Below are 25,029 nucleotides of genomic sequence, written 5' to 3'. Positions count from 1 at the left end.
AAGTAGCAGCAGGCTTACAGAGACCCCCAAGTTTACAGAAGTACAAAAAAACTTTGGGAGGGGGAAACTTAAATGCATATTGGGGGCACCCGCAAGACAACCAAACAAGGACTGAGAATGGCCAGTGGCCACTGACTGCTGAGTGACTATTGTTGTTGTTAGGGGGCAGTTGCGCACAGAACGGTGGGTGGGAATGGATGGGAGCACTCCATACTGCAACATTTTGTTGCAGATCTTTGTGTGTGTGTGTGTGTGTTTTCATAAAATATTTGGCAGGAGGCATTGAAAATAGCATCCTTCACCTGAAGCGGTATAGCCCACCCAGGATTCTACGACCTCATTTTGCAGCAGGGGTTTACCAGGCCTTATCTGCAGTGAATCAGCACTTTGTAAGGGATCTGGATAAGCCACTGAGCCTTTGTTCTTCCCCAACTCAGGACAGTGAACGAGCGTGGGAGGATTACGCCGCCTTGGAAAATGACCTGCAGATGGTAAAGGGCTCCTTGGAGCATATCCGGACTGTGGGGCACCCCCAGGTATGTGCCCCCCATTTCCAAACCTCTCCCTACCACTTTTTTGTGGTTCTTTGCAAGCATTCATGCTGTGCATAGTTGCTGCAAAAAAGTGACAAAACTCCAAATTCTGTACTCTGAGAAGTCAGGTTTTGTAATCTAAGCACTTTGTGCAAATGAGGACAATTTTGTCAACCGTGCTTATTTTGAAATATATTCTGCTTTTCAAATTTATTTCTTTTTTTCTGCTGGGTGGGTGGGAAGATGAGCTATCCACCAAATATTAAAGTCCTCCTCTTCTGACCTGTGGAAATCCACCTCAGTCTTTGTCCTGGTCCTGTATTTTCTGGGATTCACGTCTCATGTTTATGTCTGCTGCTGCCACACGGGCTAAAAACTAATTCAAAAATAATAACAAATGATAAAAGGCATTGTTGATTCTGTGCTTCGTAACTGCAACCTGCTCAGTAGTTGGTGAAATAATCCAACCCCAAAATGGTCTGCCTCAGAAATAAATGGCAGGGTTGAGCATGTGGAATCGCTGCTAGATTGAGCTTATGGCTCTGATCTGGAGGTAATGTGGGTTGCAGGGGGTGGAAACATGGTACCCCAGGCCCACAGCTCAGAGCCTCTGTTTTGCATGCCCAAGGACCCAGGTTCTGCCCCTGGCATCTCCAGTTAGGACTAAGAAAAACCCCTACCTGAACCCTTGAAGTAAAGGAGAGAGAGGGAGCTTCAAGCCAAACCTCTCTATCTATGACTCTTCCCCAGGCCACGCCTCCTGTCCCAGACCACGCCCCTTACCAGACTCGCTTTGCTGAGCTAGTAATGGAAAAGTCCCGACTGACCCCCCCCCATCCCCTGCCCTGGTGTCAACAATCCTGAGCTATGCAGGTCGATGGCCTGGCTTGGTTCAAAGCAGCTTCCTATCTTTCCGCACTAATTTCTGTTGCCTCCACCTGTCTGATCCTTTCCTCCTTAGGACCAAGTAGCTGCCCAGCAAGATTTGTGGAGGATCCACGACATCCTGGCAGCACTGAGATCCAGCCCAGCCAACCACCACACTCTAGAAAGCAGAAGATCAGGTGCTGAATGCAGTACTGTCCTAGGAGCTGGGAGCCGGCAGCCCAGGAGAAGGAGGAGGAGGAGGAGGGAGGTGGATATTTAGCAGGTGTTGCCTCTTGTGAGTCCTCGTTTGTAACATCTGAACCTCTCCATTGCAGGTGTGTCTCCAGCTACCACCCCAACCCTGGATTCTCATCTGGGGCCAAGCCACACACCCCAGCAGCTTTGTGCAGGAATGGAGGTATGGGGTTGGTCTCTGGGTTCAAATGGTACAGTGGCTTCACCATCGAGACCTTGGGCTCCAAAGCACTTTGAAGTTAGGGGTTCGGTGTTTTAATTGTGAGTGTTTTTGTATTTCAATATTGGTGCCCCTGGTTTTGGTAAGCTACTTAGAAGCCCATTTGGGCCTTAAACTCTCTCTCTGTGTATGTGTGTGTTTATGTACTTACTTTATGGCTAGATAAATACAGTCATACCTCATGTTACGTTTGCTTCAGGTTGAGCGTTGCGTCCCGCGGTGACCCGGAAGTACTGGAAAGGGTTACTTCCGGGTTTTGCCACTCACACATGCGCAGACGCACAAAATGACGTCACACGCATGTGCAGAAGCGGCGAATCGCAACCCACATGTGCGCAGACGCACAGATGCGAGTTGCGTTCTTTTCAGGTTGTGGATGGGCCTCCGGAATGAATCCCGTTCACAACCAGAGGTACCACTACAATATTTATTTCATGTACACAGCATCATTGTAAAGACAAGCTCAAAGCAGTTTACAAAAATAGGAAAAGCAACTGACAACAACAATTTAAAACTTTCAGAAGTTAAAATAACCGTAGACTAAAAACGGACTTAAACTTGCATCAGCAATCTGGGTAGGCTTGTCTAAACAAGATTGTTTTTAGCAGGTGCTGAAAGGGGAATAGTGAAAGTACCCGCCTGACAGCTGTCTATCTATAACACACACACACACACACACACACACACACACAAAGGCAGACTAAGGATGCATCACTAATAATGTTCACTCTTTTTCTATGGGCGCCCGAAGGAGTTTGAACCGTCTCCTCCTCCCAAATCCACCCTGTCCTTCCACGAATCCACCACCAGCCACTTGCCAGCCACAGTGGGCCAGCTGGACAGCCCTCGGGCAGGGAATCCGCCTGTAAGTTTCTGCCCCAACAGCATCCTCAGTTCCCTCCTTGCAGCCTTGCCCACTTTCTCTTGGCAGCGACTGAGGTTTGCTGATGTTGTGTTCTTTGCCAGCAGAGTCCACCTGCTTCCTGCAGAGGGCAACAGGGGTCATCACGGCAGTCGGATGCCACCAGGCGACCTCGATACAATTCCTCCGGCGAGCCCGCAGAGTCCGAGAAAGTAAGGGCAAAGGATGTGGTTGGTCCAGGTGAGTGAGATGCGCGAGGAACACGGATTTACGTATAAGCTAAACAAGCTATAGCTTAGGGCCCCACTCTCTTGGGGGCCCTCAAAAAAATTAAAGAAAAAAAAATGGATGGACATTTCCAAAATATAAGATAAAAAAACAAATAAAATAAAACCTACATACAACAACAGTGTTTTGTGTTGTTTAGGCTCCTATGATGTAAGTAATGGGCCCCGCCTGCTAGCCTGCTCCCTAAAATATCACTGGTTTGCTGATGTCTAAAAATAGGGTGCCTACATTCTGCATGGACTGGTTGCATGGCAACATGCATGGCAAATGGCTTTAGATACCTATTAGGTCCATAAATTACCACATAGCATATATTCAACACAAAAAACAGTGACAATTTGTTGTAGACAAAGGACAGCTGGACATATAAAGGGCCCCATTACCTTCAGTAGCCTCATCAAACCTAAATCTGGCCCTGCACACACAAAGGGTGCCTTCTCGGGTCTCAAGTTTCAGTGTGGGTTGACTTGGGTAGTTGACATTTGCTTCTTAACCCAGAGTGTGTTTTGGGCGCTTCTGGTAAGCGAGAAAGGCGGATCCCTTCATTCTTTTCACAGTTTTAGTTGTGAAACTTTGGATGCTTTAGTTGAGATTGGACTAGATGACCCTCGGTGTCCCTTCCAAGTCTCCTGATTCTATAATTCTATGAACTCTTACTTCCCTTTTGAATTACCCACCATTCCCTTTCCCTGCCCACTTTCAGAGTGCTGCTTTCCCATTGGTCAAGCAAGGATTCCGCCATTGGTGCTCGCCATTGGTGGCTTAACCTGCCCTGATCTTGCCACAGAGTGCAATGCATAAGAGCTGCCTTTTGAGTTGCGTTGAGGGCCTATCCCTGCCAGGACAGAGGTGGGAACTAGGAGAGAGAAGCAGAAAACTTGGGTTCTGCACCCTCCGAATGAATGCTCTGTCTCCCTCCTCCTTCACAGATCACGGGAGCCACATCAGCAAACTCTGTGAAGACACTGAGCACAGCATAATCAAGGTACGCGGAGGACCCTCAGAATCATGGCAGCAGAGAATCTATGCACTGCAAGGGTGTGGTGCCCCTCCAGATCTTGTTGGACTACAACTCCCATCATCCCTGTCCATTGGCTGGGCTAGGCTGTCTGGAGTTGATGAAAGTTGGAGTCCAAGCCCCTCTGGAGGGCACTGTGTTGGCTATCCCTGTTCTAGTGCACAACAGGGGAAAGGAAAGCTTTGTTTTATTACTTATTAATATGTTTATGCTCTGCTTTCCCTAAAAAATACAATTTAAGCTTCGCGGCTCCTGTTGAAACTGGAGTGGCTAATTGACATCTTGCAGGTGGGTAGGTCTGATCCAGGCCCCCAAGCAATACCCCGGGCCTGACTCTTACCTATTTCAACAGGCAGGAACCACCAAGGGGAGAAGGCTCAGAGCCAGGGGGTTAGCAGTGGGGTGCTGATGATGAGTGGGCAGAGGGAGAAGCCTGGGAAGAAGAGGTGGAGAGAAGTTCAGAATCAGATGCTGAAGCAGGAGAGGAGTCCTGCTGTTGTAGAAGCCAGGGTGTCTCCCCCTTCTGCTGCAAAAATAAACTTCCCTCCTCCCTGGTCTCCCAGAACCAGGAGAGGCATTAAGAGGGTGGAAGAGAGGTTGGCTGCATGCAGGCGCCGTCTCTGATTGCTTGGGGAAAGTCCTGGAGAGGAAGGAACTAATGGCTGTGATGAGGTGGGGACTTTCACTCTCGGCAACCGACCAACTGGGGGGGGGGGGGAGCTGCTATGATCATTAGGCCTGAGACTCAGACAAGACTGTGCAGATCATGTTCTTGCTAGTAAATAGTTAATTCCAACTTCAATGGCGTGGTATACTGAGAGCTCGCTCCTGAGAATGGATAAGAAGGGAGGCCTCTAGGACTCTTGGGGCGTACCACGTACACTTCAGAGGCTGACCAGGATGGCGGAATGCTGTGAGAGAATGCCAGCGTGGCTGGACACTGGCAGTAGCATATAGGGAAGTTTTTAATATTTAATGCTGTATTGTTTTTAACACTTGATTGGGAGCTGCCCAGAGTGGCTGGGGAAACTCAGCCAGATGTGTGAGGTATAAATAATAAATTATTATTATTATTATTATTATTAGCAGTTGTTGAGAGCAAAATTCCATTTGTGGCAAAGGCAGGGACCCGGAGACTGGCGTTGTGTTCTGGTTTGATGCTGGATCCCACACAGAAAGCAGCAAGGTTGCCAGACCACAGATAGCTCCCAGTGAGCAGCTTGCTCCGACAAAGGTTGGGAGCAGGCTGAGGCCTTGTGAATCCAGCAGTCTGTTCAGGGGCCTGATCCTGAATCAGCTCCCTCCCGGTGCCCCTGCTGCCTCCGACTCCGGATCACTGCTAGATTCAGGGGTCATGAATCTCAGGGTCATGAATGAAGTCAGGTATCATGAACGAGGGCCACTGGTCGCCGGCATCTCCTAACCCCTGATCTTGCGTCCCATCTAGGTTGTCCCCACAGAAGCAGTCGCCTCTCGCCGCCCTCGCATGAGTGCCCAGGAGCAGCTGGACCGGATGCAGCGGAACCAGGAGGCCAAAAGGAAATCGGAGGCTGCCCAGCCAAACGCTCTGGGCCACTGGCGAGACTCTCTCAAGCGCGGGTCCGGCCGGGTGGGTGAGAAGCCTTTCGGAGGGGGGCACCCAGCGCTCAGCGGGGAGGGGCCGAGAGGCAAGGGCGAGGTCTCAGCCACCTTCTACAGGGAGGCCCCGCGTCCTTGATGTCTCGGGACAAGGGGTGGGGGTATGGTCAGAAGGGCAGGTGCCTGGGGGGGAGGGGAGCTGCATCCAGTGGGCAGTGCTTGAGGGGCTGGGTTCCTCGTTTTTCCTGCCGGGGAACAGGTGGGTAATGTGGCTGGGAAGCAGATATACTTTGAGTTATGTAAGAGGAGAGGGAAGTCTCATCGCAGCTGGAGCATGGAAGAGGAAAGCCAGGACTCCTGGGTCCCGAGAGAGAGAGGACTTGGAAGGGCTGGAGCTCCTCCGGCAGTGGTATGAGATGCCATGACTTTGGCCAAAGAAAGGCTGAAATCAGGGACTCCTGCCATTTTATGCAGCAAAATCATAGCTGTCAACTTTCAGATTTGAAAATAAGGGATCAGCAGCCTCAAAAATAAGGGATCAGCAGCCTCACCTGTCCCGGGGACAGTCGGATATCTAACAATCCTGGATATCAGTGGGAAATGGCGCTGGAATAAGGGAATTTCCTGCAAAAAAAGGGAAGGTTGACAGCTATGAGCAAAATGGGATTTTGTGTGTGTGTGTTTTAGAAGAGTCATCCGCATCTTTAATTAAAACAACAGGGAAGGTTATTATTTTCATGGTGTGCTTAAGTTCCAATTTGGGTTGGTGAACGAGGGGACGTGCTCTGACCTAAGGTGGGAACAGCCTTGTTCATGCCCCGTTCCCCTTCCCCGTGATTTAATCTCTCCTTCAGCCCCTCCCCAATACCCCCCCTGAGCCATCACCCAAGGAGGGCGTGCAAACTGGGGGACTCAAGCCTCCTCGGTGCCCCCCGACCCCTGAGTGGGAGCGACAGCGAGTAATCCAGCTCTCCTACGCCCTGGCGACAGAGGCTTCGCAGCAGCGGGGGAAGCGCATCGCAGGTACTAGGAGAGGCAGTGGGGGCTTTCCGGGGTCTGTGGAACGGGAGGGTCAGGTAGTCAGGGGGTGGGACTCAAATCTATTTGTCTGAAACATTTCTATTCTCTCTTTCTCACTCAATTCTCAACCTACCTCCCCCCCCCCCAAAAAATCCCCATTTTCCAGCTGCTGGGCCTGATGGTGTCCCTGCCCTGCCTTCTACTGGAACGCAACAACAGCAGCAAATGCTAAGCAGCCCACTCTATAATATATATGCCAATATCTCCTGTTTGCTGTGCACAGAATTCACGTGTCCATGTGGTTGATGGGAATTCTTAATGTCGTCTTTCTCCCCAGGAAGGACCAGCTCTCACTCCTCCCTAGACGATATCCCTGTGTCCCATGAAAGCCTGAACCATCATGGCCTCCCCGGTGACAGCCCCTCCAAAGAGCCAGAGCTCCGTGGACTTCTGCTATCTGAGCATGACCAAACAGCTGCTCGGAACTCAAGCTGCCACGATAACTCCGGAACGGCGAATCAGGGGCCACCCCATGCAACCAATCGAGTGCCGGGTGCTTCAGAAGCATCCGATTGGCCGCCGCCTCCTCTTCCCAAGGAGGCGGGCCGTTTAAAGCCCAAGACTCTGCAGTTGGAGTCGCACCTGCCGGAACCAGCCAATGAAGAGCTGCCCCTGGTCAGTGGTCCTCCCTGGGCGGCGCCTTTGCCTCAGCCAACCAACCAGCACCTGTCTATCTCTAGAACAGCCAATTGGGCATCTGAGCAAAGCCTCGTGGGCGGGCAGGGTGCAGCCAATGGTAGGTGCCTGAAGTGGAGGAGCGAGAGCCAGTCCCGCCATGTGGTGGCCTGCCTTGGCGAGACAGCGCAGCCTGTCAGGGTCACCCTGGTAAAATCCAGCTTTTAGCTCCAGAGGGTGGAGGACCAGGGAGGGTGGTGAGGAAGCCCTGCTGCCTGGCTCCATCTTTCTCTAACAGGGACAGGGCAAAAGAATAAGTTCAGTCCCATAGAGTTGGCAGGCTCAGAGCGACCGTTTCCATAGGAACATGAGAAGCTGCCTTATAACAAGTCATGCCATTGGTCCATCTAGCTCAGTACTGTCTACACTGACTGGCAGCGGCTCTCCTGCATTTCGGGCAGGGAGTCTTTGCCAGCCCTATCTGGAAATGATGAGGATTGAACCTGGAAACTTATGCATAGAAAGCAGATGCCATACCACTAAGCATCTCTTCCACTCCTTTTTTTGTAACTCTCCAACCCTAGATAGCATCATTAAAAAAAACTTGTTATAAATCCCAGGGATCAGAACCGCAACACCGCCCCCCTACTCAAAGCGCATGCACTCACACATATATGAACATGTTACACGTGTCTTTGTGCACAAGGGCACGAGTCCGGCAAGATGCACCATTCCATTGCTATCACGCTGACTTGCACACACAAGTTTAGGAGAGTATCTTTGACAGGGTTCATTGCTCTCGTCTCCTCCAACAACCTTTACAGAATGAGAGTGGTGGGGGACTTATACAATGGCATGACTGTGGAAGCACAGCCGGGATATGGGGGTCCTGAATTCAAATCCCTGAGGCAGAGTGGCAGAGTTCTCAGTTGTTCCTAGTTTGCCTCCGGAAACCGTGCCTGAGGTCAAGCTACTTGCCCAGGTCTCTACAATCAGTTGGTGGCAGAGATGCTTCCCTTAATGCTGTTCTGGACTTCAGCTCCCATCCGCCCCAGCAGCATGCTTCTGGCTGTGGGGTAGATGGGAATTGTAGTCCAAAACAGCTGGAGGGCATCAGGTTGGAGAACACTGCTCTAGGATGTGGCAGGTGCAGGTATTTATTAAGCCCTTCCCAATGAGAAGGCCGGGGGAGAGGAATTTTTCCTAAAGAAATGAAGCATCTGCGCTTACAGATGCATAACTGCTAGTTTATGATAGGAAACACACACTCAGGCAGCCATATCCATTCATGTCCATCTTGACACCCTATTTGCTCCCATCAGGGGAGCCAACTTGAATAAAATATTGTGGGGGCCCAGGTAAGCCCCGCCCCACATAATCAGTCAAATGATGCAATGCTCACACCATTTGAATGGGAATGCCAATCAACTTTGTGGAGGCCTGGCCCCCTCAAATGTTTTATTGTGGGGGCTGGAGCCCCCACGGCTCCTAGGAGTAGGCTCCTATGGCTCCCAGAGATTCACATCCACCCAAGCCCATTCCCTGAGGCACCCAATACGGCTAGAGTGCCTTGCTCCATGCAAATTCAGCTCTGCAGCTTAAGAACTTCAGAAGTTACTGGCCTACAAAGATGGTTTAGGGTTCTTGCTCACAAACGCCTGTGGTCCTCATCAGTGCACACTTGAAAGAAAGACAACCAACTCTTTTCTTCCAGTTTACCTTTCCTAGTTGCCTGGAGGTTTTTAGTAATAGCCACAGGCAATCAGAGAAGGGGCTTTGTAAAAGCCTGTGCTTTTGCCTTTTGCAAGGCCAGCAAATTTAGAGGGCAAGGTGAACATCTAGGCAGGCAGAGCAGCTTCCCCGGAAGGCGAGGAGGAAACACAACAGGTTCATGGGTCTAGGGAAATCGGGTTTTACAGCATTTATTAGGCTACATTTGCACAGGCCCTCCTTAATAGCAGGTGTTCAGGGTTTCCTCTGCCCTGGTTGTCTGTAAGCGGCTTTTCTAATGCTCCCAGGCCCTTAGGTTGTATATTGGGCCAGGGTTTGTTTTTTAAGAAAAAGCAATTGCCAGCAATTCCCCCCCCCCCCCCGCTCTGCAAATACAGTAGTGAATGCATCCTCTGCCTCTGGGTGATTCAAGTTCCTAGAATTGTACAATGTTGGGTGGGGAGAAATGAAGGTGTCTGTTGTTGGAATGTGTACATTAGGGGAAAAGAAGGGAAAGCAGAATGTGAATAGCTTTAAAAGAGGATCAGACAGATTCATCTATCTTATGGCTATTAGCCATGACGGCTAAGCTTTGCCTCCACAGTCAAAGACAGTGATGCTTCAGAATGTCAATGGCTGGAAAACACAGGAGGGGAGAGCACTGTGTCACTCACAGGCTTCCGGTTGGTCACTGTGAGAACGGGATGCTGAACTGGCTGGGACACTGGCCTGATCCAGCCGGGCTACTTCTCATGTATTTGTGGAAGGGGAACGGTTGGCCGAAGGCAGTAATGTGAGAGGCACCATGGAACGCCTATCCAAGCCAACGCAGGGGGTGGTATATGAAGTTTGAAAAATGCCTGCTTAAAACGAGGCCCTCACTTTTATGCCAGGGCAGCCAGGTTTTGGCAAGGGATAGGTTAAGTGTGGCAGTGTGGGCTGCACAAAGCTAGGCAAGGGCACATCCTGAAACAAAATTGCTTGTCGGATAGGCAGAGAGAGAGAGACGCAGCTCAGCAGGAAAGGGAGAGTGGATTGGGCAAGGTGATGGGGGGAAGGGGAAACTGCAAGGGAAGAAGAGGGGTTGTATCAGAGGAGAAACAGTGGGGAGAGGGACACTGGCTGCTGCAGAATTTGGAAGGGGGACAGGGGATTTCAGTTGCTGAGGTGCCCAGATAAGGTGCCCTGCCAATGCAGAATGAGTTAACTGGTGAATCGTAGCCCTAGTGCGCAGGTCCATTGCTCTGCCAAGGTGCCCTGGCTCCATCACCAGCTCTGTTGCCAGGCTTGTAGCCCCACCAAGAAATGCAATCCGTAACGTTCCTGGATGGAGACTTTGGCATGGCGAATTAACAAGCGGAAACCCAAAATCAGGGCTGCAAAAGCAAAACACCACGACCCTGGGCCTGCTCAAGGGACGCCGGAGCGATGCAGCTTGAACGAGGGATCCCTGCGGTAACACCCACCTGCACGTCTGCCAAGGCAACTGCTGCATCTCAGCGCTTGGGGGGGCGGGAGAGGATTCCCTCTACGAAGACTTGCTTCTCCCCCAAAGGAGGCAGCTTCCACCTCCCTTTGCATTTTAACACTAGCGGCTGCCTGCTCCCCAAGTGTGAAAGATTCCAGTTCGTATACTCAATAAAAGATTAACACAATATACATCCTGGAGTCTGCCTGATATATTTATTCCAAGGCCCAGTCTTTATGCTACTATGCTGAAATTCACTTTGAGTGATAGTTTAAATGCAGAGGAGTGGCGGATGCCGAGACAGGGAACCTATGGCACTCCAGATGGACTACAACTCCCAGCATCCCTGGGCTCAGTTTTTATGGATTATTGAAACTGCCAGCCCTCCAGGTGCAGTAGAGCTACAACTCCCATCAGCACCAGCCAGCACAGCTAATGGGCACATCCCTGCAACACCGATCTGTTAAGGGGCAGGAGGGGGTCCTTCAGGGAACTTGTGGGTGTTCCTTTTCCATTGAAAATCCTGGGCCTGCGACTGAAAACAAGCAGCAGAGCTAAGCACCTCTTTAACCTGGCATGCCAGGCCGTGTTCAGGTCAGCCATTTGGTGCATCAGAGGGACGAAGGAAGCAGGCCATTAGAGGGTGTGTTTCAACCACAAAACAATTGTGATCTGTGCTCAGGATGTAATGGGGCAGTTAGGCATGACTGTTCTTTCAATGGCCATTTGTGCCTGCGAAACCTAACCAGTTCATATCCTGCTGACATCCTGTAATTTTCCATACTGCAAGCCTCCTGCTTTTTGTCATCTTTTTTGGTCTTCTGCTGTACTATAGCAGAAGAGTGCCCCTCCCTCCCGCTCCAGCCATGAAACTCAACCAGGTGACCTTGGGCCAGTCCCTGCCTGTTAGCCCAGCCCACCTCACAAGGTTGTTGTGAGGATAAAATAGGCAAGCGGGAAACCACCACCTTGAGCTCCTTGGAGAGAAGGTGAGGAAAAGAAAACAGATGCTCACTAGATTAGCCCAGCCCCTGCGCAAGGATGTCACACAAATCCGTGAAGCGTCCCATAATTTAAAAAAGAATAGTAGAAAAGGTAAAAAATAGAAAAATGGATTGATATATGGATGGTCCAGTATGGATCCACTAACGCCCTGTACATCCATAATAATACACCTGCAAAAAAAGATACATTATTATATATTCTACCAAACAAGATGCTGCCTGACCCTGTCCACGTTTACTTGGAAGCAGGGCCAGATTTAGGTCTGATGAAGCTCTAAGCTACTGAAGGTAATGAGGCTCTTTATATGTCCAGCTGTCCTTTGTCAACAACAAATTGTCGCTGTTTTTTGTGTTGAATATATGCTATACGGCGATTTATCATTGTTAGGTTATAAGTAAATCCGGAACTGCTTGGAAGTAAAAAGTGTTTAGAATCACAACCGTGGACAGTGAACCTGGATTTTACGCCTGCTTGCTCCATAGTGCAGTCATTTGCACTTGCAACCCTGATTGCACTTACCTGGGAGTAAGCCCCGCTGAATTCAATGGAGCTTACTTTTGTGTAGACCCTGGTAGATGGCAGTCCTAGCTCTCTAACTATGTTCATAGGATTGCAACCTTAAACGCCCCCCCCCCACAGGAAATGCACGCTTATTTAGGAGTCTGAGTAAGCTTGCGCAGGATCGGGCTGCACCGAACACTAGAACGAACCGCAGGAGCAAGGACTGCATTTCCCAGCATGCCCGGAGACACAGAGCATGCGCAATGGCCGAAACCACGTGTTGCAGCGTCCGCGTCCAAAGTTCAGCTGGATGTTCGTAATTTGGAGGAGCCGCGACAACATCTGGAATGGCAACTGGGCTGCGGTACCCGGGCAAGGTCGTCATAGTAACGGGGGGCACCCGGGGTATTGGCGAAGGCATCGTGAGAGAATTTGGTGAGGGTGGAGGGAACCGGGGGGGGGGGGGCAAAGGAGTTTCTACAAATAAGTGCCGGGGCTCAAATATGCCAGGAAGGCTGGCCTGGAAACCTTGTTCCCCAATCTGTATGTGTTGAGATCGGAGACGGACAGGATAAAGTTGCTTCTGATAGGAATGTGCTCTGCACGAGCTCAGAGGCGATGTTGACGTTATTGCAAAACCGAAAGTTTTTGGACATAGTTGAGGCAGGGCAAAGAACATTTCCTAGCTTCAGTTCCCAGCATCTTCAAGGCTGGGAGAGAGACCCTGAATCCCTGGAGAGCTGCTGCCAGTCAGTGTGGACAACACTGAGCTAGATGGACCAATGTGTTTGTAAAGACCATCGGATTTATTGCTGTCATGAGGCATCCATAAGGCTTCTAGCAGGCAGCAGCTTATGCCACAATACATTTTGATGAGACTTTAAGATGCCTCAGTCAGAAGGACTCTGGACTGACCCTTCTCTGTAATATGGTCGTTTTTTTACTGCATTGGTCAGTGCTGAGCCCTTGAACTGAAAACAGGAACTGGTGCCCGGACATGAGCTCTTCTTTTTCAGAAATAGGGAGGTGGGGGAAAGGGGAACGTGTTGTTGAAGCAATTTCAGTCTCCCTACCTGGAAATGAAAAGGGACGCGGGTGGCGCTGTGGGTTAAACCACAGAGCCTAGGACTTGCCGATCAGAAGGTCGGTGGTTCAAATCCCCGCGACGGGTGAGCTCCTGTTGCTCAGTCCCTGCTCCTGCCAACCTAGCAGTTCGAAAGCACGTCAAAGTGCAAGTAGATAAATAGGTACCGCTCCGGCGGGAAGGTAAATTTCCGTGTGCTGCTCTGGTTCGCCAGAAGTGGCTTAGTCATGCTAGCTGGCTCCCTCAGCCAATAAAGCGAGATGAGCGCCACAACTCCAGAGTCGGTCACGACTAGACCTAATGGTCAGGGGTCCCTTTACCTTTACCAGGAAATGCAGGGCATGCTGACTTTCTCTCTGAGGTGAAGCTCTTAAAGTGGGAAAGAGGAATCTATAGCCCCTCCAGATGTCACAAAACTACAGTTTCCATTATCCCTGGTCATTGCTGGTGGGGGCTGATGGGAGCCTCTCCACCCCTGTGTTAAAGGCACAGAGTTCTGCCTTTGTGGCTTTAGGTAGAGAATCTTCCTCCTAATTTTGCCCTCTCACATGTTGGGCTGACAAAATACGCATATTTCAAAGAACAAGGTGGACATCTTTTTCTGGCAGGATTTCTGTACATATGTGGCTTTACTTGGTGATTTTCCACCTGTAAGTCACCACTGTTAATGGCCAGAGCCTAGGGGGTTGGACGGTAAGGCCTTAATCTGAAGTCTAAGACAGGTTGAGCAGCTGCAAAAGGAGCATCTGGCTCTGATTGCCTAGGAAGCATAAGAAAAGCTGGTTTTGCTGACATGAAAACATGAATCTTGTGGCACCTGAAAGACTAGAAGATTCATCATGGCATCAACATGGACTACAGTCTCTTTCATCAGATGCCTGAAATTATATCTTTGGTTGGTAGGCTTTTGCTGGAGGGGAAGTAAGTGTGGAATGCAAACAGGGAACAAAAGGAGTAATTAAATTAAGAGTTTGTGACAGGTATGCATGCAACTGACGCTGTTTCACATCCCTTTTTTGGGGATAGGCATACATTGAATATCTGCTTGTCACTAAAGGCAGGGAGTCTCTGGCAGGATGCAGAAAAACAGGAATCTGAGTTCCAAATAGGTTCATATGTTTCACTGCCAGTCATCAGTTGTGCAGTACTTGAAGGCGTTTGTGATGCATGCGGAAGGTCCAATTTCTGTCTTCCCAGTTCAGGCTTGGAAAGACCCCTGTCTGTCAGCTGGTGTAGGTCAGTGGTTCTCAAAGGGTGTGGCTGGGGAGAATGGCAAGTGTGGCAGGAAGATGCAAAGAAAGAAACATTTAAGCATTTCAGTATAGTGTAATACAGTCGTACCTTGGCTTTCAAACAGAATGCGTTCTGGAAGTCCGTTCGACTTCAGAAATGTTTGGAAACGAAGGTGCAGCTTCCGATTGGCTGCAGGAGCGTCCTGCAGCCAATCGGAAGCTGCGGAAGCCACACTGGACGTTTGGCTTCTGAGGAAAAGTTCGCAAACTGGAACACCTACTTCCGGGTTTGTGGCATTTGAATTCCAAGTTGTTTGTGAACTAAGCTGTTCGAAAACCAAGGTACGACTGTATAGTATAGTATAGTATAGTATAGTATAGTATAGTATAGTATAGTATCAAAATATTATTTTGGGGGTACACAACCAGAAATAGTGTCTCTTCAAGAGCATTGGTCACACTTCTACAGTTCTCCACAACATATTGTTCTGACAGGGATTTTCAACTCTGACAACTCTCAGAAAAGAGAAAGATTTGTTTGTGTTGATGAGATGATAGTTTATTTGTCTCAGATTAGACCTGATGTAAATGAGAAGATTACCCGGCAAAAGCAAGCTCACGCCTCTCATTAGGTTTGTATTATACATACTTAAGGTACATATAACAGAGGCTTGTTTATAATTATATTTTGAGGGATGAGAGATGTTTTTATGCAGCTGCATTGTTTTATACTTTTTGGATGCCCCATGTCCTAAAGTATTTTATTCTATGTTATAAATCATGCACTGCTAGGAGTTGTTTCTTTTTGTTTTCCAATGTACTTCATATCAATTAAAAAATTGGTGTGGCATGAGCAAATTTTTATTCTGTAAGTCTGGCCCAGAGAAAGAAAGTTTGAGAACAATAGACCAAGGGTCTGACTCTGGGATGATTTCTATGCTCCTGAGCAAGTGAGTTGCATGCATGTCTGAGAATTGGGCCTCTGGGATATTTTATCTTGCATTCATTTCTTCCCCTAACTTTCCTTCCCAGTTCGCCAGGGAGCCAAAGTAGTCTTCTGTGCCCCAGGATCTGAAGGTGAGGCTTGGAGATCTTTCATTATCCCCGCTCATTGTTAAAGGGCCCCCTCAGTCTCTCACTCCTGATATCAATATCTGAAGAAGTGTGCATGAACACGAAAGCTCATACCAATAACAAACTCTGTTGGTATCTAAGGTGCTACTGGAAGGAATTTTGTTTGTTTGTTTGTTTTGACTACGGCAGACCAACACGGCTACCTACCTGTAACTTCCAATACGTATATGCAAATGGGTTTGGCTAATGCAAAGGAGATATGCAAGGTTAAGACAGCAGAGGGCAGCAAAATGTCCCAAGAAAGTTGAGAAAGAAAAGCATGGCTGGAAAAACAGTCCCGTTTTGTGGCGGAGGTAGATATTCTACAGGTGGAGGCTTACAAAAGATGCAGTGATGAAGCTGCACCTTTGAATTTCTGTCTGTCAAGTAGGTGTCAAATTGAATAAAGAGCCCTGTCAGAAAAATCCCCGGCCTGCGTACTTGCTGCAAAAGCAAACATACACACTGCACTTCAAGTGACAATATACAGCCCCGCTCTCTTTCTTTCCTCCTGGAGATTTTCTTCATTTTGGAAAAAGGTGTGTGTTTGGTCTGAGAACTAGCAACTTGTGCGGTGGCCTTTTTGTGCGAGGATTTAAACCTGGGTCATGTCACTAGGGCAGCCTTTCTTCACTCTTGTTCCAGTCTGGGCCAGTTGCAACACCAGCCACTGAGAGTTGCTGGGAGACCCCCAGTCCCATCACAGAGTTACAGTTTCCAGAGCAGTTTGACAGCCAGTCTCTCTTCTCAGGGAGCTCTGGGAATTGTAGCTCTGGGAGGGGAATGGCGCGGGGGGGGGGGGCATCTCCTAACAACTCTTGGCACCCATAACAAATAATGTTTCTCAGGATGCTTTGGGAGAAGCCGTGGCAGTTTGAAGTGGCTTTGTGAGTCCACTGGCTGGGGAGAACTTTGTTCTCTGTGTGTCCTTCCTTTCTCTTCTGCTCCTCAGAAGGCCACAGTAACTCTGCTAGTTGTGACTGAGCTTTTATATTTTCCTTCAGGGGAAAGGGGAAAACTTATTGAAAAGGAACTGAGTGATTCTGCAGGGCCTGGGGAAGGTCACTTTGAGGTCTGCGATGTCCTACGTGAAACAGACATTAAGGTAAGCTGAAACTGTGGAGGAAGAAGAGTATTAAATTGGGGAAGTTTCTCAGGCATCTCCAAGACCAGCTTTTCCTTTGCTGAACAGGTTGCGAAAGCCCTACCCCAAATTCCAGCTCTCTGTTATTTAAATTTTCTGCCTTTGGGGGCATTCCTCTTGCTATCTGTGTCTGACCTTTTCCCACAGATCCAGAATAATTTCCCTGTTATTTGCTAAGTGCTTTCCTCACCAAAGTGACCCAAAGCGCTGTAACATTAAAGCCAATGTTGATACATGTCTTAAATAAATACTACACTAATGCATGCTACACTGTGTTTAAAAGTGCACCCTTATAGTAACAAATGTGATAAAAATGAAAGGCAGAAGTCACCCAAATGTGACTGCTGAATAGAGCAAACACATTTCCAATAGTTAGAGAAGCAATTGCCAAATAAAGTAATTTAATATAAAGCACCTTCTGTTTCAGCCTTTAAATACCTGCTGAAAACTTGTCTATTCCACCAGGCTTATGCGGGCAATTAAGAACACATCTTTCCATAATCATTAGTTGATGATCTCTGATTTTAAACATCTATGTGTTTTCGTTATCTATAGATATTACTCTACACAGCTATGATATTTTAGGCAATAGTGGCATAGCTCCTCACTCTCATTCAAGTAGCTGAATGTTCTAAAATTGTAGAGATTTTTTGGTTCTCTTTCCTGCGGCAATTATATTCATGCCCCTCCTTGCAGACTTTGGTTTCTGTGACCGTAGAACTTTATGGACAGCTTGACTGCCTGGTGAACAATGCTGGAAGCCGTGAGTTGTTTCCAAAATTTTGGGGGCGTGGGAAGAATCGGGATCGTTGTCTCCTGGGAGGTGGGGCCTTCTTTGATTAATCAGCGACAACAAAATGGCCATGAGGACTAGGAACCTCGGAGGAAAGACAGCCAAAACAAGAAAGGAGGAAAGAAGCCAAAACAAGTGGCGGAGGCAAAGCTCTCTGCAAACAATGCATCCAGACCCCTGGTAACAGGATAGCAGAAAGAGAGCGTAGAGGAGTTACAGGGAAAAGGGGGGTAGTGGTCCAGCTTTTCACCGACTCTGGCTTCCAACAGATTACCACTGAGTGAATGCATGGCCCTTCCCTGGTGTAGGGCATTCTAAGCACTTCATGTGAGTTATTCCATCAGCTCTAAGGCTTACTATTATCCCCATTTTGCAGATGGAAGACTGAGGTTGAGAGAGAGAGAGAGAGAGAGAGAGAGAGAGAGTTGCTTGCTTAAGGCTGCTCTTGGAAAGGAATGAGGAGGGTTGAGCCTGTAATGGGATGTGGGGTTGCTTGTGCGTAAACCGCAAACTGCTCCAAGCTGAGTAGTTTGCTCAAACTTTGCCCCGGCTGGACAGCCCTTCCTCCGTGGCTGTCTCAATCACTGGCAGAATCCGTCAGTGGGCGTTTCTTGAACTTTTTCCAACATAAAAGTTCTTTGACACCAAGCCTCCACCTAGCCTCCCTGCGCGGAAGCTTTCTGCGCAGAGTGGGCGTCCCAAGCGGAGGCTCTGTGCTCTCCCCGCTGGTCTCGCTGGAACAGTCTCGGAGCCCTCCCTCCAAAGCTCCCTCAACCTCCCCTTTCTTCCTAGCGTAACGCCTATCTCCTTCCCCAGCGGAAGTGAGCTCTCTCTCCCTACTGGGTCCTTCTCCTGCATCGCTGCTGCGCCTTACCTCCTCTCCTGTCTCCGATGGCAGTTCCCTCTCAGAGCCTATGGGAACTTTTTGTCTCCTAGCTGCTCTTTCTTTTCTGGGATCACGCTCTGACCCATGAATATCCTTGCAGGTGTTGTACCTTTTATGTCAAGGAGCAAAACCTAAACCCTTATTGGAAAAGGAAGTAAAACTAATTAGGATACTTTTCATTGGGGGGAGGGAGGGACACCCAACTCTCATTTTCATATCTGATGTTGGATCTGTAATATTTACATCCCTTCTAAGATGGTTTAGGAACGACAATGAATGTTGAGTCTTCTTGCAAACAGATCCTCCAGACCAAACCATAGATGACGTGTCTGCGCAGGAGTTCCGCAGCCTCATGGACCTCAATGTGGTGAGCTGCTTCTTAGCCGCTAAGGTGAGCGATTCCAATTTTGTACTTGGGATATACTGCCTTTATACCAAGCCAGGCCACTGGTCCATCTGGCTGAGAATTATCTGTACTGAATGTTCTGAAATTGCAGAGATTTTTGGGGGGAGTGGTTCTCTTTCCCCCTTGCACGAAATTTTGTCTTTTTATATCCTTTATTATTCTCTAGCGGTGGCTGTGCTCCTTAGGACTGGTAGGGGTAGAAGGCGGGGACACTTCTCCACCATACATTTAAAGCCCTGTGGTGCCACTTTAGACAGTCATGGCTTCCCCCAAAGAATTCTGGGAAGTGTAAGTTGTTACAGGTGCTGAGAGTTGTTAGGAGACTCATATTCCCCTCCCCTACAGTTCCCAGAGCTCCCTGGAAAGAGGGGTTGATTGTTAAACCACTCTCAAAGAAACCAGCTTTAATCCCTGGCCACTCCTGTTAAAGTAATAATTATAATACAATAATAATTTATTATTTATACCCTGCCCATTTGGCTGGGTTTCCCCAACCACTCTGGGCGGCTCCCAACAGAGGACTAAAAACAGAATAAAACTTCAAACATTGAAAACTTCCCTAAACAGGACAGCCTTCATATGTCTTCTAAAAGTAAGATAGTTGCTTATTTCTTTGACATCTGATGGGAGGGTGTTCCACAGGGCAGGCACCACTACCAAGAAGGCCCTCCGTCTGGTAGGGCTCCTGGGAAAGTCCTTCAGTCATAGGAGACCAAGCGTGTCCTCCAGATGGACTACAACTCCCATCATCTCTGCCTGTTGGCCATGCTTGCTGGGGCTGAGTCCAGAAAATCTGGAGGTCACATTGGTTACTCCTGGAGCCAAGACCATTAATCTTCAGCTGGTGGGTCATGGACTCTACAACGTGGGGATCTAAGATGATCTAAAGTGGGTTGCAACAGCAGCGCTTACCAGCAAACAAACACACAGTGAGAACAATTTGGAAGTGGGTTCCTAAATGCATGTTTGGGTTAAGGGTGGGTCCCAGCTGTGCCACTTCTGGAGTAGATAATACTGTGCTAGATGGATCAATGGTCTGGCTCCATTCAAGGCAGCTTCATCTGTCGGGATCTTTCCTCTTGCGAGCAGGCCGCCCTGCCTCACCTCCGCAAAACGAAAGGGAACATCATCAACATCGCCAGCCTTGTTGGTCTCATTGGGCAGAAGTATGCGGTGCCGTATGTTGCAACCAAGGTAATCCAGAGCAACACCTGGAACTTGGATTCCGGTGCCCATCCTTCCCAGCCTCCCCTTCTGGTTGTAAAGATTGGGCCGCCAACTTTTGTTTACAAGCATCTGCTTCTGTGCTCTTAATCACAAGGGATAATCCCAAATGATAGTGCTTGCCTTTGTGCCATTGAAAATCCATTCTGATTTCCACATATCCAGCTGCTGTTTAACGACACAGGAGCGAGTCAGCTTTCCCCACCCTGGTCAGTTGGCAATTCTGTCTAAACCTCTGTGTGTGTGTGTGTGTGTGTGTGCGCGCGCGCACACGCGTGTGTGTGCTTGCTTACTATGGCCAAAACAAATTGACGAGCTTTATTACACCAGGCTTAAACCTCCCAGTAACACAAATGACCAGTGCAGTTTTTTTGGTTTTTTTTAAAAAACAGAACTCCATAATTTAACTAAGGACTCTTCTGTCCTTCAACCTATTCAGTTTTGGATTAGCCTCTTGTGGTTGATGTAAATCAGTGGGATTACTTATTTGCAACATCATTAAAATAAAAAAGTCACCAAAGATGGGAACAAAGCGGTAAGAAAACACTGACCTGTTATTTGGGTTGCCAACTTTTAATTATCAACTCCTTCTTTCATGCCATTTGCCAGAGGAACGTGAGGGATGTTGTCAATTTACATGCCAAGAAAAGCTTCAGATTGTTTTCTGTACAGAAAGATGCTGTCAGAGGCTGTGTCATTTCCTCCTCCCCTCTCGTCCGTTGGTAACCCTCCCTATTAATGCCTCTGACTCTGCAGGGTGCTGTTACTGCGATGACAAAAGCTATGGCCATCGACGAGAGCAAATATGGTGTCCGAGTCAACAGGTACTGTAGTGGCAGCTGGCAGTGAAGCTCTGTTGTGCACGAGGCCTTCCAGGGAGATCAGCTTTCCTCCTTCCATGTGTGCAGGGTTTGGACACCTTTTCAAACAAAAGTATGGGAAGCGTAGAGGACCTCCAAAAAGATTTTGCACACAAAGTTCTGAAAGGATCCCTCTGGACTTGGTGAATGGGCAAATGGCAAATGCGGTTCAGTGTTAGCAAGTGCGATGTGATGCACGCATTGGGGCAAAATAGATCCTAATTTCACATCTGAACTGGCAGGTGGCTTGACCAGGAAATAGTGGGTAACGGTGGATGGCTCAGTGAGGATGTCAACCCAGCGTGTACAGGGATGCTAGACATGATTGAAATCAAGACATGATTTAACTCAGGCAGGTGTTACCCTGGCTATATCTGCAGTCTCCAGGAATGGATGTAGCTGGAGCACAACTCACCGTATTTTTCGCTCTATAAGACGCACCAGACCATAAGTCAGTTCTTGGTATGAGCTTTCGTGTGCATGCACACTTCTTCTGAAGAAGAAGTGTGCATGCACACGAAAGCTCATACCAAGAACTGACTTAGTTGGTCTTTAAGGTGCTACTGGAAGGAATTTGTTTTGTTTTGACCATGGCAGACCAACACGGCTACCTATCTGTAACTGGAACCAGACCATAAGACGCACCTAGTTTTTGGAGGAGGAAATCAAGAAAAAAAATAATTCTGAATCTCAGAAGCCAGAACAGCAAGAGGGATCGCTGTGCAGTGAAAGCAGCAATCCCTCTTGCTGTTCTGGCTTCTGGGATAGCTGTGCACCCTGCATTCGCTCCATAAGATGCACACACTTTTTTAGGAGGGAAAAAGTGAGTCTTATAGAGCAAAAAATACGGTATTTATTGGCAGAACATTAGCAACCAAGCATAAGATTTCACTGTGGATTATAATTATAAATTACCTTATATACCACCTTTGTCTTCCAAGGAGCTCAAGGTGGTGTACATGGTTCCCCCCTCCCCATTTTATTCTCACAACAACCCTGTGAGGTAGGTTAGGTTGAGAACTGGCGACTGGCCCAAGGTCACCCAGCAAGCTTCATGGCTGTGTAAGGATTTGACCCCTGCTCTTCCAGGTCCTAATCTGATACTCTAACCACTGGCTCTCTGTGAATCAAATTTAAAGTCGATATGGGAGTCTCTACCTATGGAAATAACAAAGAGGGGACATCTTTCCTCACTAATTTTGAAATGGATCTGCTCTATTTTCCTTGCTTTCTACCTCTCCACCCTCCTCTTAAAAAAAAAAAAAAAGAAACCCCCAACTACTTGAATTCCAGCATCTCACCTGGCAATATCTGGACTCCTATGTGGGAGAAGCTTGCAAGCCAGACAGTTGACCCAGAAGCAACGATCCAGGAAGGCATAGATGCTCAGGCAAGTGCATTGTGGGGAAACAGGTCTGGTGCAGCTAGAGAGAAAAGGTTCCATCCTACATACGGGGGGGGGGGGGGGGGGCTGTGTAGCTGTTGTAAACAAAAATTGCCCTTTTCCCTTATGGGGTATCCAAGAGCCCGTATAGAGTCCTTACACAGGTTCCCTATTGGTAGGAGAGAATAACAGAGGCCAACCAGAGAATATTGAGAAGCAAAGCAGCTAGTAAGCTTGATCTTTATTGATCTCTTGCAACAGGGTGCTCCCCTCACACACAGGAGAAGAAGAGGAACCCAGAAAAATGGCATGCAAGGCCTTATAAAGGCTTTTGAAATTGCCACCCTGTAGATCAAGACCACCCCCAGAAATATCATATGTAAATCACAGAAGGGGTGTAACCTAAGACCAACCCTCAGATACATTATACCTGCATCACAGAAAAGGCGGTCTAAACAGAAATTTGAATGTTGTTTTTCTCCTGTCCTTGTTTATCTCCTGTCTGGCAGGTTATTTGATTGGATTGCCTGGGTAGCCTGGCCAGTCTTTTGTAATGATAAATACTTAGTTCCTGGGCCATGTCACAGGCTCACACCCTATTCAAACACAGACATACCCTTAAGACAAGATTTGTGAAGGAAAAGACAATGGGGAGGCTTTTCCATTTTCCTTTGACCTTGCAGAGAAAACATTTGGTCAGTTTGGGACAGTTTGGGAATCAAAATAGTTCCAGGTAGGTCTTCCTTTGCTGATCTATGTATGTGCTTGGTTGGTACACTTATGAACATTTAACATATATCTAAGACCTCAAAATTCCTATCACATAGCCAACACTAGGGGGTTGGGGAATATAGCCAGACCTCTGCACCAAGGAAGCCCTGATCCTGCAACCTCCCCATAGTGTGCAAATTAATGACATTTGCAGATATGAGCTATTTCTGCCTAGATCAGGTGTCAGGAACCTGTGGCCCTCCAGGTGTTGCTAAACTACCATTCCCATCATCCCCAGCCTTTGGCCATGCTTGCTGGGGCTGATGGGAGTTGTAGTTCAGCAACATGGGGCAGGCCGAAGACCTCCCACCCCTGGCGTACCTGCCGATTTTTCTGTTTAGTGAAAATCAACTTCTCAGGCTGACCTTTTAACTTTTGAGATCTTATAGCTTTATGGACTAGAAACTTGTTTTGGTGTTTTTTTAACTGAGTCTCAGGGGCTAGAAAGTTGTGTCTTCTTTTAACCGAACGCTAAGAGCATGAAGTAAAAGCACCAGGTAGGAGGAATGGGCTGTGCACAGTCATAATATAAGGTGCAAAGTGCTGATTTCCCTCTCAACTGTATTTTCAGCTTTTGGGACGAATGGGGACCCCAGCGGAGTGTGCTGCAGCTGCTCTGTACCTCGCTTCTGAGGCCACCTTCTGCACTGGCATCAACCTGGTGCTTAGTGGCGGAGCTGAACTTGGATACGCACAGAAGAGCCACAGAGAGCTGAATCCCAGCTTGGAAGACTAGTTGGAGTCCGCGAGGAAAGCACGAATGTCTTCAGTGGTTAGTTGATAAGGTGGGCTGATCAGAACAGCTGCATCTCCGGTGTCGATTTTACTCAAGCCATCCTTTCAAAAAGACAGAATGTCCGCAGGATAGCGACTACGTTTTTATCTGTCTTAGCCAAAACCGTAAGAGCCCTGTGGCACTTTTAAAGACTTAACAAATCCAGATATGCCCCAGGGATGAAGGGGATTCTTTTCCACACACACACACACACACACACACACACACACACACACAGCAGGTTTCCACGCCTGTCTCTGACAATTGTTTAGCAAGCAGAAAGGCAACAGCTCAAGCTTTTCCAGTACAGTGGTACCTCGGGTTACATATGCTTCAGGTTACATAGGCTTCAGGTTACAGACTCCGCTAACCCAGAAATAGAACCTCGGGTTAAGAACTTTACCTCAGAATGAGAACAGAAATCGTGTTCCAGCTGCGCGACGGCAGCAGGAGGCCCCATTAGCTAAAGTGGTGCTTCAGGTTAAGAACAGGTTAAGAACGGACCTCCAGAACGAATTAAGTACTTAACCTGAGGTACCACTGTACTTTTATGTTCCCATGTAGGGCAGGAAAAAGGGGACCTCTGGCCCACAACCCAATTATGGCCTGCAACGCTGTTTTCCCCAAACTAAACCCACCTGTCCCAAACCTGACCCCATTTGTGACGTCAATTGGGGGGCAGGCAGAGGCATCGCTGGATCGGCTGTGAGATCCAGATTCACACAGCCAGTCTTTGTAGAAAACAGGTTTGAAGTCACTGCCTATCTTGAGCCTGAAGATAAGCAGTGCTTCGAAGCCCTGAGGAATCATCACGTGATGTAATTGTGACATCAGGCGGTTGACAGGTGCCCACCTACCTACCTATCAAATTTGGTCCTTTGAAGGCTAGGGGAGAAAAGGATTTGGCCCACTGGACCAGTGAATAACCCTGTTTGCCATGGAGCTAAAGGCATAGGAGCGTAGTCAGAAGAACGGTGGCAACCTGGTCCTTAATATTGCTTTACATGTTCTAGGCCTTAATACTGAAAACAGGTTCTACAGCTTAGCCCCAAGGAGTTCCTAGATAACCCCATAGGCCTGTTTGTCATGCAAATATGCTCAAGGTCAGCTGGACCTTGAAGCTGAACATGTGGTGGTGAAGATTTTGTTATATTTAACATGTGCCTTTTGATCCGTGACCATGGAAATTCTTATCCTGAATCTGCTTGTTAAATAAATACGTTGGAAAAGACTGCCTTAAAAATGCAACGCCTTATTGGCTTCAATGCTGTTGGCCAACAAAGATTATCATCTAAAAAAAAGCACCACCCCGCCTGATTTCTCCAAGAAATCGACGAGCTTATGGGGCTTGTCCCCT

General features: G+C 48.2%; 2 protein-coding genes and 1 long non-coding RNA gene across 8 annotated transcripts in view; all 3 read left to right on the top strand.

The window, feature by feature from the left end:
- PLEKHA4 (pleckstrin homology domain containing A4) overlaps positions 1-10,685 on the top strand; it is a 50,819-nt gene extending 40,134 nt beyond the window's left edge. For all 5 annotated transcript variants that reach the window (XM_081837350.1, XM_081837352.1, XM_081837349.1 and 2 more), the window contains 9 exons: positions 438-536; positions 1,495-1,597; positions 1,736-1,818; positions 2,627-2,740; positions 2,845-2,977; positions 3,955-4,010; positions 5,491-5,652; positions 6,476-6,644; positions 6,979-10,685. In XM_081837350.1, coding sequence (XP_081693476.1) covers positions 438-536; positions 1,495-1,597; positions 1,736-1,818; positions 2,627-2,740; positions 2,845-2,977; positions 3,955-4,010; positions 5,491-5,652; positions 6,476-6,644; positions 6,979-7,544 — 1,485 coding nt within the window. In that variant the 3' untranslated portion in view covers positions 7,545-10,685. The remainder of the gene's footprint in view (positions 1-437; positions 537-1,494; positions 1,598-1,735; positions 1,819-2,626; positions 2,741-2,844; positions 2,978-3,954; positions 4,011-5,490; positions 5,653-6,475; positions 6,645-6,978) is intronic.
- LOC309327912 overlaps positions 1-24,915 on the top strand; it is a 55,604-nt gene extending 30,689 nt beyond the window's left edge. Inside the window, exon 2 of the long non-coding RNA XR_014150675.1 lies at positions 24,164-24,915. This is a non-coding gene — a long non-coding RNA (uncharacterized lncRNA). The remainder of the gene's footprint in view (positions 1-24,163) is intronic.
- Positions 12,242-23,995, top strand: HSD17B14 (hydroxysteroid 17-beta dehydrogenase 14). Of its 2 annotated transcripts, none has more exons than XM_081837469.1 (9): positions 12,242-12,377; positions 15,349-15,393; positions 16,434-16,534; positions 17,270-17,336; positions 18,552-18,643; positions 19,748-19,852; positions 20,639-20,706; positions 22,036-22,132; positions 23,469-23,995. In XM_081837469.1, the coding sequence occupies exons 1-9, from the start codon at positions 12,257-12,259 to the stop codon at positions 23,631-23,633; spliced, it is 861 nt and encodes a 286-aa protein (XP_081693595.1). In that variant the 5' UTR covers positions 12,242-12,256; the 3' UTR covers positions 23,634-23,995. The 2 variants fall into 2 exon arrangements, with proteins under 2 accessions (XP_081693595.1, XP_081693596.1); XM_081837470.1 differs by having other exon boundaries at positions 12,258-12,435.
- Positions 24,916-25,029: the final 114 nt, after the last annotated feature.

The sequence above is a fragment of the Podarcis erhardii genome, assembly GCF_964252035.2.
Source record: "Podarcis erhardii genome assembly, chromosome: 13".
NCBI classification, from domain to species: Eukaryota; Metazoa; Chordata; class Lepidosauria; order Squamata; family Lacertidae; genus Podarcis; species Podarcis erhardii.
This window is presented reverse-complemented; position numbering and strand designations above follow the sequence as displayed.